The following is a 19584-nucleotide window of genomic DNA, read 5'->3' as shown; positions in this document are numbered from 1 at the left end:
ATCAATGAGACTATGCCTATGTTTACTGCAAGCTTGTTGGTTTGCCGTTTGAGTTTGAGATTATGTGCGAACTTGGTTTTGGGTTCCTTGTGCCTCTCTGAGGTGATTCCAAGGATGGGTTTTACTACAGATTCTTTTGAGTCTTCCAAGCCTCGACTAGTGGCCTCTTTTGCTTGTGGTGCTCCTTTCGGGTAGGTAGACCCTCCTATTTTGCATATTTTGTTATTGTTGTTGCATTAACTCACACTTAATCTCTCCCTCAATCTCTCATGGAGGTTATGGGACATCTTTCCTCTACTAGCCCTGGTGGGGATGCTTCAACTGTCGATGGTGCTGGGGCTGCTACTCTTGTTGTTTGTTCTTTGATTGGTTGTAGTTTTGCTTGCTCCCAGTGAGTGATTTGTGCTCTCTCTTGTGTCGCTCTCTCTTGTGTCGAACCATCTCTCGTGGTTGTTTGTAGTGCAGAGGTTACTAAAAATGAGGAGTTCTACTAGTGTAGAGGTTTGGTGTGTCAATTGTCCAACTTGTGGCTTGCATAGTTAGGTCTCGGCTACTTGGAAGGCCATTGTGGTTGATACTGTTGAGCTCTACCTTTGCGGAAAAGGTTTCTTCATCGTCGCTTTACCTCTTTTGAGGATAAAGATTTGGTGCCTAGAGATCATTGGGCTTGGGGGGAACATTTCCTCTTTGTCAAGCCTTGGTCTCCTTCCTTTAACCCCCTCCGCGAACCACTTCATGTTTGCTCGGTTTGGATTATGTTGAGACATGGAGCAGCTAGGAATCGAACCTAGGACCTTCCATACGCTACTAGAGTGCTCTACCACTGAGCTACTGGCCCCTCTTGGACCAATCCATCGTCGGTTCGGGTGTGGCTTATTTCCAACGCCAACACCCCCCCTTAAGCCACACCTCTCGTGTGCTTGGGGCTCCTAGCTTGGACTTGGCTCTGATACCATGTTGAGACATGAACCAGCTAGGACTCGAACCTAGGACCTTCCATACGCTGTTGGAGTGCTCTACCACTGAGCTACTGGCCCCTCTTGGATCGTCAGTTCGAGTGTGGCTTATTTCCAACACCAATAGATTAGACTCCCAAATCTCCTCTAGTTTTTGGAGGACACTTGTTTTGAGGCCATAGGCAACTTAGTGGGTCGCTTTCTAAAAGTTGATGATTCTACTTCGCAATTGACATCTCCAAGCCCCTTCATGGTGATGTGGTATTGATGGTTGGGGATAGGCCTTGGACATTATGAGGGCCTCCCCTTCAGATGTCGTTGCTTTGCTACTAGTTAGTCAGCCTCAAATTTTTCTCTTTCACGATAGAAAGGTTCTTCCACTTGGTGTAAGGATGCCAATGAAGGCCACTAGACTATCGAGGTTCTTGCTTCCTTCGAGGATATTCTTGATGTGCATCTCGATGCTGATGATACCTTGGCATTTCTTGCTGCTCCTACTAAGGGCCCTCTTGCTTCAAGTTCGATTGACCCAACTATGGATTCTCCAACTACATGTCTAAATCTTGTTACAAGCTTGACTCCTGTTGTTCTCGTGGCTTCTCTCATTGTCCCTCTTATGGTTGAAGTTGATCCCCAAGTGGGGGTGTCATAGTTTGTTTCCCAGGATATTGGGGTCCTAGATGATGTTATTGCTTGGAATGTGGTCCGTAGGAGGAAAGATCCTTCCCTTGCTCTTGCCCTTTCGTGTGTCGCAAAAGAGAAGCCTCAAATATAGGGTCGAGACCCTTGTTTCTTGTTGGTTATTGGCTCTAGTCAAAAGCTTATAGTTTCTAGCTTGTTTTTTCTTTCCAATCTCACGTCTTAAGAGATAGTCTTATTTGCCTTGTTGGCTGATTTGTAACGGGTCTGGGCCTTTCCATGCTTATCCAATCAAAACATGTTTTGGTTGGAAGGTTGCTAGAGAGAGGAAGGAATGCCAAAAGAATTTTTATATGCTTAAGGGGTAGAATTATTTTCAATTTGTGAAAGGGTAATGGTGAGGATTTGTTTTTGATTGGTCATGATTTGTGCCATAAGGTGGATTGGAATAGAACTAGTGAGGGAAGAAGGGCTGATAGAATTGAGAACTTGGATGGAACTATTTGTAGATGGGGAGGGAAGTTGTTGTGAGTATGGAATGTGTGGGCAATGAGTTTGGTAATGTTTGGAAAATTTTTCCATAAATGGATAGGAGGAACGAGATGCATTAGAAGATGGGAGTGAGGGGGTGAGGAGGAAGTTGAATGTCAATTCATCCTTATGGATCCAATCAAGGATAGTTGTGGTACTTATTGACTTATCTTTGCTAGGGTAATATTTTTTCAAAAGAATCACCATGGTAATAGCAAGAATCTCATAATATGTATAATATTCAATTGCCATTAAAGAGATAGAAGGAAGGAAAAGTGTGGAAATTGAAATGCAAAATGGGGGATTGACTTTGTGTTCACCAAAACATATACTAAAATGTCATAAGTGAAAAGTCATTGTGTCCATCTTGTTGTCACTCCTCTGGACTTGGCTTCTTCCTTTGATGCAGACCTACATGTAATTGGTGATGTCCCTGGTGCTAGTTGTCTAGTGTTGGTGGTTATAGTGGATTCGTGGAGGGTGGTGTTGGTTCTTCATTCCCAACTCTTGCCGTTTTATGTGCTTTTGATGATGATTCTTGTATTGGTGATCATACTGATGCAGAAACTCTCCTAGGCTCCAACTCCAACAAGCTCTAGTGTTAGGTTTTTTGATCGTCGACACTATTGATCTTTGGCCTTTGATACTGTTTGCTCATGTTGTATTTTGATCTCTGCTGCCATGTTCTGGGTACACCATGGCTCTTGTATCTTTTGGGTTTGGTGCATGATGGCTCATATTGGGTTGTGATCCTTTTTTATGGGACTCCAAAAATTGTTGATATTATGCCTCCCTTGATTCAGTTGTGTGTAATCCACTGGGGGTTGGCTTCTTTGTAAAGCTTTTTATCATTAATATATCGGTGACTTGTTCACCTAAAAAAATCATACACACGTTGCATAAAGCTTCTTGTTTTGAAGTTGGATAAGGAGGGTAGCCGTTGAACAATTGCCCCAACTTGCAAGTATTTTTTTAATGTAATGCGGTTCAAGGATGCCAACGCCAATTCAAGCCACCCTGCAACACTTCATCCAGACCACCCAAAAAGCCTTTTTTATTAGTTCCCACGACAATGCCAACACCATCTCCTTCGTCTCCCCCAGTTCTAGTAACGAAGTGACAAATCATGAAGAGATATCCGTTTTAATTCTGCAACGATTGTCCACCACCATGAAATCTTCGTTGAGCTCTAGTTTTATTGCCATCAACGTAACCCATTTGGTGACTTGAACACCACTTTCATCCTTTGCTCTATCTGCCTTCAGGGGCTTAGCAACCTGATCGAAGAATCCATTTGCAACTTTTCAATCGGGATAAAGCTCCTCTCGTCCTATTTGTTTTCGGCTATGGCCATCTTAGCTTTTAAAGACCTCTTCCTCATCGTACATGAGCCAAGCGAATTGAGCATCCTTAATGCAATTAGTTCAAAGAGATGCTTTTTTACCATCTTGCACACTTGAAAGGATTAAGTATCGTGTGGTATCCTTTAAATTTGGCATTTTTCCAGTCTATGGCACCAACCCTTCGTGATCCTTTCAATCTATCTATTTGGACTCGTGGCCAAATTCTGTTGAAATGATGTTCCTTACCGAGGCTGCGTCTATTCTGGTTTCAAAATGAGCCTTTTGTATAACGTGTTAGTGACAAGTTAGTCAATCGCAGTCGTTGATTGCAAAATCGATGGTGTATTACGCGCGACTAACATGTGTGTTAGTCAATCCGTATTGTCGTTTTGGAGCCAGAATAGACGCGTCCCCTTACCGAGGCATAAGTTCATACACGATGCACAAACTTTGGAATAATTAATGCAATCCTTTCAGTCATCCTTCAAATAAAGTTGGCTTCATGCCATTAACCAGTAGGTTGGCTGGAATATTCGTCTCTATGTTGGCCTCACAATACACTGATTGACCATGTGGTCCTTAAGTTTGTTAACCAATTCCATTGTCATTTCAAGTAGTGCTTTCAACGTCCAATTCAACATGGATTTGCATGTGAGGGAGTTTACAATAATGAATGAATCCTCTTCGATTTTTAATTACATCGAAGAGGTGTAAATATCATCGATTTTTAATTACTACAATTTATCGTGTCATATTTATGATTAGATATCGGATAATTTAAAAATAAATTAAAGACTAAAATCTAAATTAAAAAGCTATTTTCTATTATTATTATTTATTAAATGCAAAAAAAATATATTATATTTTTTTTTCTAGATTTAAAATAATTTTTTGTTTATTTTTGCCTTCAAGTCATTTCATATTCTAAAACTAACTTCTAATAAATATTAACCATATGTAATTAATTAATCTATGCTAAATGTAAAGATTTTTAAATTTTATATTTTTCGACGTTTTCTACATAAATTTTATTTATAAAATATAAGTATGTTAGTTATAAACATATTTTCAATTTATAAATGAATATGTGGAACTTTATTGTATTATTCAGCCCATTGAATAATGGTTTTGATGTTTTGCACAACACGCGACCTTGCCAATCTTTGATGATACAATCTACTATGGATACACTCAATTTCTCTTGGATGCACCATCAAAATTTAACTTGAACCATTCATATTGTGGAGGCTTTTATTCAACTAGGATTCTTTTTTAACAAGATTCAACTCCCCCAACCCCATTAATAGGGCTAGTAAAATTTTATTTTGTTAGAAGGTTTATATTTAATTTTATCAAGGATGTGGTAGTAGTATTGATTTTGTGTGTGTGCATGTGCATGTGCATGCACCCACATATACAAATATACATTATAAAGCAAACTCATTTTTGAAATAGTATCAATATTATCAATAGTGCTTGTATTGTAGATGCAAATGATGTAATTTATTAGTAGATTATGGAAAATAAAATTTGGAATAATTGGTAATTATTTATATTTGTATTTTGTGTTATTTATACAATTTAAATTGGAATTGTTGTGCAGGTTAAATGTCGAAGACAAACCCTTTTAGAGTACTTTGGAGAGAATTGTAATAGGTCAAAATGCAAGGATGGGCCCAATCCATGTGACAATTGTTTGAAATAGACAAAATAAATTTTGGTATAAAAAGTTATATCTTATTTTTCATGTGTTCGTGTATATTTCCTTTATCGAAATTTTAGTACAATAATCAATTTCAAATATTTGAACATAGGAAATATATTGATTGATTAAAGAACAATACAGTAGAAACATAAATTAATCTCTATATTTGTATCGTTCTTGGCTTGTTGAGTTAGTTCATTTAATTTGAGCTTGCATTTGAAATAAGCATAGACATTAAAATTATACTATGAAGATGATAATCAATGTGGTTTAGGAATGAGAATATTTTTTATGTTTCTAAGGATAACAAGAACCACATGGTAACTAGTTCTTGTGTGGGGATATGTTAACATATTAAGATTATTGTTTTATTTTTAGTTTTTAAATAATACAAAGTGCTTTTTATAAGTAAATGTGGGTTCTCATCAATAGCCAAAAAGATTGAAAAAATAAATTAAATAATATGCCATAACACAGGTACATAAGGAAAATTCTTTCAAGACAAAAGTCCTACACACCAAAGAAAGTCAATGTATTATTCAGTAAACCATTACATAAGTATCACCAACGAGAGATTTTGAGATGGTTTAATAATATTTACATAGCTTTACACAACTAGAGATTTTTTGGAATTTTGATGCTTTGGAAGTTGGGGACTAAGAACATTATCATTCCCCAACATTTAGAGATACCAATAGTGACTCAAGTGCTCAAGGATTACAAGGCTAGGTTTGTAGCCCAATCAGTGCAAGGAGATGGTGTCAACGTGCACCAGTCAAACATGCCACCTCAACTATGACTTTATTTACTTGATGGTGTTATTTGAAGACATTAATATTTCATCATGTTAAGATTTTAAATGTTTTGAAAGAGACTTGTTTAAAGATTCAATTATACGGTTGCATTTGCAAGTTTTAAATATGTAAACAAAAGACTTTGAAAGGGTTGATCATAATATGTTTTTGCTTGATGAGGACTTTTGATTAGAGCTTTGAACCAGTAAGATCACAAAGGAGGACCCCATCCTTGAGTACATATATTTGATATCAAGATATTAACACCTCCATTTTTTGTTTTTATGCTCCTTGTCACTCCATACATTCTCCTTATCCTTATCACTCTGTCTATCTCTTCTTATCACTTCATACACCCTTATCACTTTGATCCTTCTCCTTATCTCTACATTCATCTTTGCACCACCTCACCCCAGCGCCTAACCTTTGTGCCCATTGCACCTTATCTCTCCACATCGCCAACTCCTTATCGCTCCGTGTCATCTTCGACTAGAATCCCCTTATCACTCCACTAATCTCACCACCTTATCTCTCTGCATCTTGTCCACCGAACAGTCGGGCAACCGTTGGGGGTCAACCTCCCCCTGACGATACACTTGCCTCCTTTTTCCTCCATCTGCCTTCGTCACCTGCTCCACCTCCATGTTTCTCCATCCATCTACTCCTCCATACTTTGTCGTTAGCTCCCTCCTATTTCCTTCCTTCCATCGATCGATGCACTCATACCACCACTCGTAGGACCAGCCCCCCAAACAATCGTATTGCTAGCGCCACATCCTTCTCAACATCGATGGGGATATGAACACACCCCTCGTTGGTCAATGCGCTAAATCGCTTGGTCAAGTAGCAAGATCATCACCTGCACAGGCAAACTGCATCGAAACCATCATTCTCCAACAAACTGATCCGAACATTCGAACCCAAGACCTCCATATTAACACGGAGTTGCAACAATTGTTGCACTACGAGGTCATCCCAAAGGGTTGATCATTATTGTTTTGATTCACGACTAATATGAAAATTTTGCTGGTTTTGAAGGAAACTTGTGAGTGTATATGCTCGCAAATTTGATGTTTGGATTTTGAAGTTTATTGTGGTCTATGTGTTGCAATCTTTTTTTTGCATTATCATATTTCTATGTGGGTGTGATAATGATTGATTTCTTCCTAAGGTGGCAAGTTATTTGATTAACGAAAATTTGATTTTTTAACTAATGTTTCAATTGGTGATTTAGAATGTCACTATGAGATTCATATTTGTATAATTGGATTTTTGAATGCTATACATTTCATTATCTAAATGAGTATTTAAATGCCTTTCTTGCTTTATGGCCAAGAGGAAACCTAGATTTTATCATTCAAAACTAAATTTTGATCTTATGAGGGAGTTGTACCTCTAAATTCAAAGAGAAGTTGATAATCAATACAATTACTCAATATTTGGTGGTGTCTTTATCAACCAAGAAAAATAGAGTTAACATTAATACATATCAAATAATGACAATTAGTGTTAACCAACATTAATAATAAACCTAAATTTACAAGAAAAAATATAATAATCAAATCAAATATATTCAAAATTACACTTTTTGAAAAGCTTATAATAGGTGCCACATACAAAAAATAACTTCTAAATGAATTCATTTGATCTCCCAAAAAATAAAGAACAAGTTTTTTGTTAGCATTTTTATAGGTGTAGAGGAGGCTCCATAACAGGGATTCTATCCAAGGTGGTTTGATCTAACCCTCTTCAATTAATCTCTCAAGGCTCAAATCATTATATTTCTAAGAAATATGTGATTTTAGAGAAAAATTAGGATGTCTCAAAAATGGTACACACTAATGTGGTGACACATTTGAAAAAACACTCATTCATTGAAATTAAATTGGATAAGGGACGATAGAATCTTATGAGAAAATTGTATTTTTTTATTTTGGTTTAACTCCACTATGCCTACCTAAATATATCTTTGAAGAGTATAATTTGTTTCAAGTTATCATCATTGTTTGTGTTTGAATTGTTATCAAATTCTAGATCATTTTGTAATTCATTGCCATGTTTAGTTATAACGATTGTTAAAGAAGCCAAATTTTCTCTTTTTCTAGTCTTAATTAGTTTTACTACCTATATGTGATAATACGTGTTTGTAGATGATTGGATAAGAGGATATAACGATAGTTAAATAATTTTTTGGCATTAGAAATAATCATTCCTCAAAATTTGTAATCCCCATGACTATACCTAGCAGGATCTTCACAATATCAATGGAAAACTATCTTTACAGGTACATGGTTGAATAACCTAAAAGTCTACAATATATTTATAGGTTTCAACCATGACTTAAATATTTTCTAAGATTCCTTTTAGAACAGTAGTAGATCAATCTACCATTTGAATAATAGTACGTGCAGGTTGTAGGTTTAATAATGACAACATTCCCATTACATCTATAGTAATGACAATAGCAACTCCCAAATCCATAAGTGTTTGGAATTTCAATTCCACCAATGGCTACAATAATCATAGGGTGTAATGAAATAACTTGTTGGGAAATAAATAGGTTCAATACCAAAGATTGTGAAGATTAATCTCTATTCATTAAACTAATCAAAGGATGAGATTCAAGGCTTGGATAACAACATGAAAATTTGCAACTCATATGTAAATTTGAAAATTAAGTTGCTTTAGTTGTGGAAAACACATGATTGGATCCTTCTTCCTTATGATGCCAAAAAACAGCTTGTTAAACATGCTTAATCAACCTATCTTATGTGAACTTATAACATCAATAAATAATGATTAACATTAGCATAAGATAGCAGCAATAAGGCATAAATCAACAACATAACATCCACAACACATGATTTACATGGAGAAACCCTTGTGAGAAAAAAAAAACTCCACGAAGTAGAGAGGACGAGGTTGTATTAACAACAATAAAAGTGCTTACAATACAATCACTTCCATTCTCCTCTTTGCCTCCACCACAGTGGCACTTATGCACATGTAAACAACCTCCTTATGCCTCCCATTTGTCCTTCATTCTTGCAAAGAAAACTACTTTCAACTATTACATAGTTTGTTGGACATAAAATCTACACCCAAAGGCTAAATTTATAGAATGGCAAGAGCTCTAAAACCACCAATAAAGATTCCCAAAGAAAAATTTTCATTCCTCACAGCCATAACCTTTGGATTTTCTCCACGAAACTTGAAAAGACATCAGTTTAGCTTCCAATATCTTCCCTCCAACATAGACACCTATACTTGCAAGATAAACATTACTTTAAATGTAATAAATGACCAAAAACCAAGAGACACATGTTGCCTCTTCCAAGCTCCCACTTGGAGAAGCCCATAGCTCACTCTTTTTCCTCTTTCTTAAGTCATTAAATATCTTATTCTAGACATCCATAACTGGGGAAAACAATTTTAAATATTTGTGTACACAACCCACTTTTACTGCTACTAGTGTCATCTATCACCCCTTGTGAATGCATTTCAAACAAGGGTGAGAACTAAATATTACAAATTATTTTCCCAATACATCCTAAGCTCTTTAGGACACTTTTCAAGGATGGTGGAATCATGTCATAGGATTTACAAGGTAGATGGCACCTTAATCCTAACACAACTTGCATAAATGAGGAAGATAATATGAAATATGTTGCAAATGCTTTATAGTAGTTGAAAGTAACAAGACACTTTGAGGGAGTGAACCTCCAAATATCTCCAATGAGAATTCACTTCATAATTTGATGATGAAATAAGACTCACCACCTCCTATATATACCCTAGTTATGCCTAGGATATCACCCAAGCTTGCCTAAATATGACTATATAGGCCCAAAAATGACCTAAATAACTACATAGGAATATAATAATGATAATATGACTTAATTAGGAGTTAAGTTAGCCACAAGCCAACTACTCATAACTGTTTCTACACTCTAGGATTAAGGACTTAGCATGCTCCCCTCTTCGGAGAAGAATTGTCTTCAATGTTAACCAAGTGTGGATTCTTTTGAATGAAAACTTCATCTTCCCATATGGTATCTTAAACTGGTAGATTCTTCCACTAAATGAACTATTTATTGAGTGTTCTGGTCCTCAACTTCTTTGCACATTTTTGGATAATGAAATCTGGTTCTAATATGATTCTTCCTTCTTCATCAAGCTTTGGTAATATTGTCTATATATGGATTTTATTCCCAATTACTTTCTTCAAACATGAAACATAAAAAAAATGGATGTATCTTGGTTGTTGGTGGCAACTCAAACTTGTATGCAACATTACCCATGTTTTGCATGATCTAGTATGGGCCATAATATTTTGGTGACACCTCATTATTATTTGTCTATTGCTTCAATAATATTTTCTTATAAGGTTGCAATATCAAGAACACCCAATCCCCAACTTCAAAACTTCTTTCACTATGATGTTGATCTACTTCTTTCATTCAATTTTGTGGCATGGCCAAATCCTCCTTGAGTCTTGAAAGTAGTTTTTGTTGATGAATCATGTGGTCCTCCACAACCTGGACTCTTGACAACACCCTCAATGATGATGTGATGGAAGGAGGTTGATATGCATATGGTGGCATAAAAGGAGACAAATTTTATGAGTTGTAGAAGGAAATTTTATACCACTATTCTGCTAATGGTAGCCAGTCTACCCATTGAGATTGCTTATTTGAAGTAAAACAAAGTAGATACCCTTCCAAACACTTATTAACAACCTCGGTTTACCCATCGGATTGACGACATGGCATGAAGAACTATGAGTGATTTGAGTTCCCAAACATGAGAATAAATGTTGTACTCAGGCAGTAAATAGGCATAAATTGCATAATTAGATTATCAAAGAGCGAATCACAACTCTAAATCTAATTAGTATTACTCCTAAATAACAATAGAATAATGCAATATCAATTGAATTGAAATGAAACTAATTAAATTCTCCCTCAATTGAAACAACAAGGCTTCCATTGCTCTTCTCCATTGTTGTTGATGTAGGTGGCTCTCAGGTATTGCACTTGATTTCCTGCATAAGATAGACAACAATATTGAAGACTGTGATTCTAAAAAAGCTAGATTGAAATGATGAAAAGAGGTTGAATTTATAGATTTTCAACACAAAGGAGGTGAGGATTTGAACTCAAGTGTTGATTGATAGATAATTGATTTAGATTGATCAGTTAACTCATTAGATTGATCTGTTAACATAATTGATTGGAGAGTGAACTCAATTGATTGACCAATAGACTGAATAGACTAGCTAGTTGACTGGATTGATTGATTAGAAGACTGAATTTATTAGAGAGATAAGTGGATTGATTGATCAGTAGATTGAATTGACTAGCTAGTTGACTAGATTGATGGATTAGTCATAAAAAGTTGATTTTGAGTTAAAAAGGATGATTGATGAGTTAATTGATTAGACAACTGATTTAATCAATCAATTCTGATTTTAGCATGTGTTGTAGGAATTTGAAATTAAATTTAATTTTCATTTTCAGTTTGGATTTGGATTTGGTCATTTGAATGCTGAAATGCACATGAAATTGATTGAAATTCGAATTTGGGAAAAATGTGAATTTGATGATGTGAAATTAATTGAAATGAATTGAAATTTGAATTTGGGGAAATATAAAATAAAATTGGATGGAATTAATTGAAATTATAATTTGGGGAATTGGAGGAATAAGTCTTTAAATAATTTAAATGAAATTATTTAAACTTAGGAAATAGAATTAATTAAATAATAAAGATTATTTAATTAAGGAAAATATCGCAATTAATTAAATAATTGATATTTAATTAATAATTGAGATAGGGTTAACTAGTTAAAATGATTTGAGAATAGAAATAGAATAATTAGAAGTTTTGAAGGGCAATGATTAGAAGAAATAGTTACTTTGATCAAATAATTAAAGAATTACTTAATTAATTAGACGAATAACTAGTGTAGAATTAAGGAGACATTTTTAGGTGTCTACATTTGCCCCTCTTTGAGACAATATCGAAACGACATTGTTTCAAAGAAAATGAAAAGAAAAACTGCCCATGTATGCCCCAGTGATGCTAGAGTATAATGCCTCCTTGAGAGATTGTTTGTGCATTGAAGACATGAATGATCTCTCAAAAGAAGAAGAATGTTAGATGACAGATGGAAGAATGATTAGCTTGATGACAAGAATGAGTTTGATTATAGAAAAGAAATGGTTGAAGTTATTTGTAGATTGATTGATAGGATTGATAAGATAAAGATAAAGAGAAGATGTGGTTTCAAGAAGGACGCATCCTGTATAAGACGAAAAATGATCAAAACGTCTGGTTTCCGGAATGATACATCCTGTATAAGACTGATCTATCTGGTATCAAGAAGGATACATCCTGTATAAGACAAAGATAGATGATCATGTTTGGTTTTAGGAAGGATACATCCTGTATAAGACAAAGATAGATCAAAGTATGATGAAAGTGCAGAATAATTGATTGATAGATAGAATAGTTGATATGAGAAAATGATAGAATTATAGATGAAAAGATTGAAATTAAGTGATGAGAGAGATCATGTTAGAATGATTGGAAGAATTGAAAAGGTTGATTCAAGAAAATATTCTTGATGAGAGAATGACCTGAAGAGACAATCAACATGATGAGATTAGAAAATAAAATGATATGATTGATGATGAATAGTCTTCTTGTCTTTATTCACAGTGCAATACATTTTCATCATTGAGCCTTTTTATGTAACAATGGAGCTTATTACACCAGGGTATGAGGAACCAAGATGTATAGATATCTCATTGCAAAGAAACAAACACGTAACAGACAAGGAATGAACCTTCCATTCTGGAAATTACACTAGGGGTCAAGGTATGTGTGGCATTCACAAGTTGAATGCTCCTATCACAGACACCCACTAGATAAATTGCACCAGAACTTCATTGGTTCAAACCACAAACAACAAACAAAGAAAAGGATCATGCCCATCACGGCTCCTCTAGTCACTTTTTGGACATCCTTGAGTAGCTAAAACCAATGATCTTCGCCAATTGATAAAAGATAAAACCAACTAGAACAAAATGCAGCAGCCATACTAATTTGTGTCTTCGAGTGATTTCTTGATGTGATTTTGGTAATGTCTGGTTTCAGAAGTTTTGGACCCCGTATGAGAACGATCTTTCTAGTTTCGAGTCTACCGATTCTGTTTAAGACAAGATGTTGATCACATTGATAGTTTGATAGTGATTCAATAGATTAGACAATTGATTAGGTTGATTGCAGACATTTTGACAAGATAGTTGTATCCTTTGTTTAACTTCATGCGAAGTGGTTGCTGGATAGCTGTTAGGATATTTGATTCTTGCGAGACATGTTTATTTCAAGTTTTCAAATGATATTTGAATGTGTTGGTATTTCGTGAATTGATATTTTGATTTTTGTGTTTTTGCCCCATTCTAGCAATTGTGGTGGATTTTAGCAATTGCACCAGATTTTGAAATCAATTGCACCGGATTTTGATATCAATTGCACCGGATTTTAACATCAATTGCAGTGTAATATTAGCAATGGCGTGGGATTTTGACATCAATTGCAGTGTAATATTTTCTAGGCTTGATTTTTATATGTTTTTGTATTTGTGGTGTTTTTTGATGTTATTTTAATTTTTCAACCTTATATGTTTTTGGTATTTTGCTTTTTTGATGTTTTTGTTTGATTTTTTTCAGGACTTTTTCTGAATGTTTTTGGTATTTTTATGGTTTTCAAATGTTTTTGATATTGATGAAACTTGACTTGTCATTGATTGATAAAGATAAGACTAACTTGGACAAAATTCAGCAGTCATACTGATCGATGTCATTGTTTTGATTTGTGTGATCATTGATAGGAATGTCTGGTTTCAAAGAGTGAGTACCCCGTATAAGACCAATCTATCTGGTTTCGAGTGCAACCTTCCTTGTATAAGACATGTTGTTTGATAGAGTTTGATTGATTAACAAGACATGTGATCAACTTGATTGTAGACTTTGAGAGTTTGTTTGTTGTTGATTTGATACCACTATTCTTGCTTTGATTTTTTCATGACATTTTGTGAATGTTTTTTATTGATTTTTTCATGACATTTTGTGAATGTTTTTGATTGATTTTTTCAAGACTTTATCTAAATGTTTTTGATTTATTTTTTTAGGACTTTATCTAAATGTTTTTTATTAATGTTTGCAGATAAATTTCAAGACTTTATCTAAATGTTTTTTATTGATTTTTTCAGGACTTTTTGTGAATATTTTTGATTGACTTTTTTCAGGACTTTTTGTGAATGCTTTTTATTGATTATTTCATGACATTTGATGATTTTTAGGATTGATTTTTTCAGTTATGCCCCCAAGTATGCAGACTTGTGATGATAACATGATGATGCATAATGCGGTAGAGACAACAAATTTTTGATATGAGTTATGCTAATGCAGGATGCATGAAAAAAATGCAGTTCCTATTCGAACAAGGATGAGTGTGTGTGTCTTTCATTCTAAAATGCACTAATTGGATTAAAGGTGTGAAACATTTCATAGATAGGAGTTCAATCCATTCTCAAAAGACTTAGACCATCCAACCTAACACACTATGTAACCAAGATTTATGAATGGAGGCGTGGAAAGATTCTCCATCAATTCTTGAAACTTTGATCTTCTTTTGCCCATGTGTGTGCATTTGAGTTCATTCTGACTCTTATAACCATCAAAGACCCTTAGAATCCTATGTGGCAAGCTACGTGAGTTATTCTGACTTCAAAAGCAACCTGGATAGAGCCTCGCTGCCAGCAAGCTTTTAGGGCTCCGACGAGGTTATGCACCGTAATCTCTCAAATATTGCTCCATTGCCAGTAGGCATCCATAGCCCTGATGGAGTTACTTGCATGTTCCCATAGTCAAGCTTTTTGTTGTAGTTGTATGCATGATATTTCAGCTATATCTTTCTGCTCTTTTTGCTTTGAGATGGATATTGTCATAACACTTTTTCCTTTTATTTTCTTGCCTTGACTTGTAAGTAATGAAACCTACTCGGGTATGACAATTATAGCGGCGCTAAAGCAGAATATTGGATTTGTCATTAGCCACATGACCAAATAGGTATCTGTAATGACTTAGAGCCTTTGATTAATGTGTGAGATATAGAAATTGATAGATTTTGGGTAACAAGACTTGATAGTGAAACTATGACCAGGGATAAAGCTTAATCACAAGGTGACATTGAAGATGAATGACTAAAGGCCTCCTAAAAACTTCATGAACAAGTATCTAGGAAATGAGATAACCTTCGTTCCTTTCAGTGCAGACAGGTGAATAACTCAGACAATCATCATGTTTTTATTGATGCAACTATATGAGAAAGTAATAATGATATGCAACTATACATTGTGCAATGGTGATATGCAAGCAACTATGATGCACTATGAAATGGAGATATGCAATGCAGTAAAGAAATATGCAAATGCAGTACTGAAATTTGAAAATGAACCCACCCTTAGATGTAATATCTTTTTAGGTGAATGTTGTTATTGATTTGGTATGAACTTTGTGTAGATAATTCATTGGTCTTTGTTTGAAGAGTTGGATGAACCTGTCTTTTTCAATAGGATAGTGAGATTGAAGTCTTTCATGTATAGTTTCTACTATAGCCTCCTTGTTTTCAAACCAATTCAGCTGTGGTAAATCTTCTTGCCCCCAGTCTTTCAAGTGTGGGTGTATGAGGAAAATAGATTTTGGTTTCGAAGTTGTGATATGAGCGGGGGTGCTATGCATATTTTTATTGATGCACTTGAAGAGTATGATGAAACAATTTGGGTGTTGATTTCATTAGCTGGTGTTATGCTTGTGCTTGTCACGACATTGGTATTTGATGATGGTGCACATACCATTGTTGACAAGTTGTCATGTGTAGTATGATCCAAATTGTTGATTTTATTGATAAGGGGTTCATGAACAACTTGTGCATTGGAATCATGAGAGAGACTAGGAGAAATGATAATGGGATCTTATTTAGAAGGTGGATGTTGGATGGTACTTGAAAGAACATCTTGGTCTTGCGAAACAAGGGTGCTATTATGAGTGGAATAGAAAAGAATGAGGGGATCATCATAAGACTCTTGGTCAATGGGATCTTGATCGAAAATTGGGTATGATGAAAAGGTTTGTTCTTGATCTTGATTTATTTCATGATTGATTTCTTCTGATTTTGGATTGTCCTCTTGATATAGGGAAGGAGTTTGGATATTCATGGGAGATTCTTGGAAGGTTTCAACCTTTTGACTTGATGAGAAAGGATCTTGAACAAGACTCTTTGAATCATGAGTTGGATTAGATTGGATTTGTGCTATGGATAGCCCTTGGGAGATTATGCTATTGGATGAAGATAGCGGGGATTGGTCTTGTGTGACTTCAAGCGATGATGAAATGGTGGATAGATATGATTGATTTGGACTTTGGTTGAAAGAGCTTTGATTTTGGTTGAAAGGAGTATGATTTTGGTTGAAAGAGGTTTGATTTTGGTTGAATGAGTTTTGACTTGTACTTTGGTTGAAAGGGTTTGATTTTGGTTGAAAGAGGTTTGAATGTTGGGTTGGTGTGAATTTTGATTTGGACTTTGATTGAATGGGGTTTGATTTTGGTTGAAAGAGGTACTTTGAGTGTTGGGTTGGTGTGAATTTTGATTTGGACTTTGGTTGAAAGGAGTTTGAATGTTGGGTTGATATGATTGGTATGATAGATATGTTGGGTTGAAAGAAGGTTGACATGACTCTAATGTTGGCTTTTGTTGAAGAATGAAGATTGACATGTTTGAATGGTCTCACAAGAAGAAGGTTGGCCTGATAATGATTCCCTCGTGGTTATCACTTCTCTCATCATATTTTATAACCAACCCCTATGGTTGCTAGGACTAGTCATGTCTCTCAGTTGTTGTTGCAAAGTATTGATTTGTTGAGATAATGTTTCTATGGATGGTGATGGAATAGGAATGGAAGAGATGAATTTTTCACCTTCCCTATGAAATGCATAACGCCAATCCATGATGTTTGCTTGATTGGTTTGAACCTAAGATCACAACATGTAAGATGTTTTCTTCATTTCTAGAATATTGCATAAGTTTGATTTGATGTTGATGTTGACAAGCTTGTTTGCTGCAGGGTTTTGATCTTGTTGATATTGAAACTTGACTTTTGTTGAGGGATTTGATCTTGCTGATGTTTTGACAAAACTTTGATTGAGATTCCACTTTGTTTTTGGTATTTTCTAAGATGTTTTAACTTGGTGAATTGTAGCAAAGGACACAACAGACACATCAAAAAGAATAAAACCATGAAAAGAATACTTGTTTAAGGAACTTTTTTCAAATTTCCATGAATGTTGGAGTCTTTTTCAAGACCCCATTTTCTTTTCGTTGTACTTGGGCAATTCGATATCACATCAAGCAGACTCTCCTAAGGTCAAAAGGTCACAAGTATTATCATAGCCCACATCTTGATACTCCATTAGCTCAAAAAATCGTGTCACACCCTAGGGTGCGCCCATTTTTTGCCTTTTTTCTGAAAATTAGACCAAAGAAGATTGCTCCTTAATTGGCCCATTATCTTGGGAGATATATGGTGAGTGTCTTGGGGGCAGATTCTTCCCCACCCTTGCATTGTGATAAAACAAGTGTTTGGTTACTGACTCGGCTTGGCTTCTAATTTCTATGGTGTTTAGACAGGGTTTCGTTCGAGTGTTCACAATCAGTGGCGTTTTACACTCCGTTGAGGGAGGTCTCCCAGTCTGTAGAGGTTACGCTCTACAGATTTTAATGCACCATATAGGCACTGAGGGAGGCATAATGTCATTGTGACAGCATGTAACACTCGTCGCACATGATTTTCATCACATATGCATTTGATTATAGTGGCTTGGATTACTTGGCTTTAGCCGTTGGCCACTTAGGTCGTTCCCCTCTCACCGGCCTTAATGGCACCCTAAGGGCAACTCAGGAGGGCAAGCCTTCTAAAGGATTTAATTGCAAGAAATAAATGAAAGCATGAAAGAAGAGAGTTTGGTTTTATAATCACCCATTTAAGGGGAGAGCATAATACCTATCTCTTTGAAGACACAAAAAATAAAGTTCTTTTTATCCCTTCATTGCAATGATTTTCTATTCTAAGTGGAGATGTTGCTCCACACAGACATGGTGTTCATTTTAACCAGCATAGCAATGATGAAAGTTGTTTTGTTCTTTTATTAAAGCACCAAAAGGAAATATTTATACCCTAACCCTATAGAAAAGATAATGTTAGTCAACACATGGTGGGCTATCCAGCCTAATTTTCCAGTTACAGAGTTCTATCTTTTCACAAATAGAAAGATATCCTAATAAAAACCAAAACTACAACAAAATAGAAAATAAAAAACTGAATCTATCAAATGCGACTAAACTACTAATTAAATGCGAATTGATATCATGTCAAATGTGAAATGATTAACCATCAATTGTGAATTATTGTGTAAGCAATTGCGACATGATGACTGATCAATTGCGATATGGTATGATAGCAATTGCAACTTCTTCTTTTTTTGAATTTTTGAATTTTTAACAGAAAAACAGAAGAAAAAGACAGAAGATAGAAGGGTTATTCTGCAATGATATTGTCCCACACCACGTGAGCCATCATATCAATTTCATCGAAGAATTTGTACTTGGTTAAAAAATGGTGTATGGTCCTGTGATATTGAGCAATCTCCTCTTTTTATTCGATCTCACGAAGCTCCCTTTCTGCCTTTAAGAGCTTTTTATAAGTCTTTTGTTGTCTCCTATGTTGTTTTGCCTTCCTCACACTTGAAATTCTGAACGTCACCTTTCCTTCCATTGGATTAAATACATCTTATATGCAGAAATTAAATTTTTTCAAAATTTGATGAAATTTCTGGGTTAGGTGTGCAAGATTAAATAATGAAGAACCGACACAAGACTTTTTGAATTTGCAACCCCCTAAGGCAATTGTGAGATATTTTTGCAATTGTGGTGCACTGACTGATCAATTGCGAGGTATTTTGATAGCAATTGCGGTATAATATTAGCAAATGTGAATTTCTGCATAGGCAATTGCAATATGAGTAAAAATAAAAAATAAAAATTAAGATTTAGACAGAAGATAGAAGTTTTCGCTCTTTTTGACATTATTTTTCCTCGTCTTGGCACCTGCAATCTCAAAAGTTAGCATGCTTCACATCAGGTTTACCAAATGTACTCAGGCAGTAAATAGGCATAAATTGCATAATCAGATTATCAAAGAGTGAATCACAACTCTAAATCTAATTAATATTACTCCTAAATAACAATAGAATAATGCAATATCAATTGAATTGAAATGAAACTAATTAAAATCTCCCTCAATTGAAACAACAAGGCTTCCATTTCTCTTCTCCATTGTTGTTGATGTAGGTGGCTCTCATGTATTGCACTTGATTTCCTGCATAAGATAGACAACAATATTGAAGACTGTGATTCTAAAAAAGTTAGATTGAAATGATTAAAAGAGGTTGAATTCATAGATTTTGAACACGAAGGAGGTGAGGATTTGAACT

At 35.2% G+C, this 19584-nt stretch overlaps 1 protein-coding gene across 4 annotated transcripts in view; it reads left to right on the top strand.

Moving 5' to 3' along the window:
* Positions 1–5350, top strand: part of LOC131070562 (ATP-dependent DNA helicase Q-like 1) — a 126216-nt gene extending 120866 nt beyond the window's left edge. For all 4 annotated transcript variants that reach the window (XM_058006128.2, XM_058006130.2, XM_058006129.2 and 1 more), the window contains one exon: positions 5073–5350. In XM_058006128.2, the coding sequence (XP_057862111.2) occupies positions 5073–5077 (5 nt within the window). In that variant the 3' untranslated portion in view covers positions 5078–5350. The remainder of the gene's footprint in view (positions 1–5072) is intronic.
* Positions 5351–19584: the final 14234 nt, after the last annotated feature.

This window comes from Cryptomeria japonica, chromosome 2 (genome assembly GCF_030272615.1).
Source record: "Cryptomeria japonica chromosome 2, Sugi_1.0, whole genome shotgun sequence".
Taxonomy (NCBI): domain Eukaryota; kingdom Viridiplantae; phylum Streptophyta; class Pinopsida; order Cupressales; family Cupressaceae; genus Cryptomeria; species Cryptomeria japonica.
The sequence above is the reverse complement of the archived record's forward strand: the minus strand, read 5'-3'. Positions and strand labels throughout refer to the sequence as shown.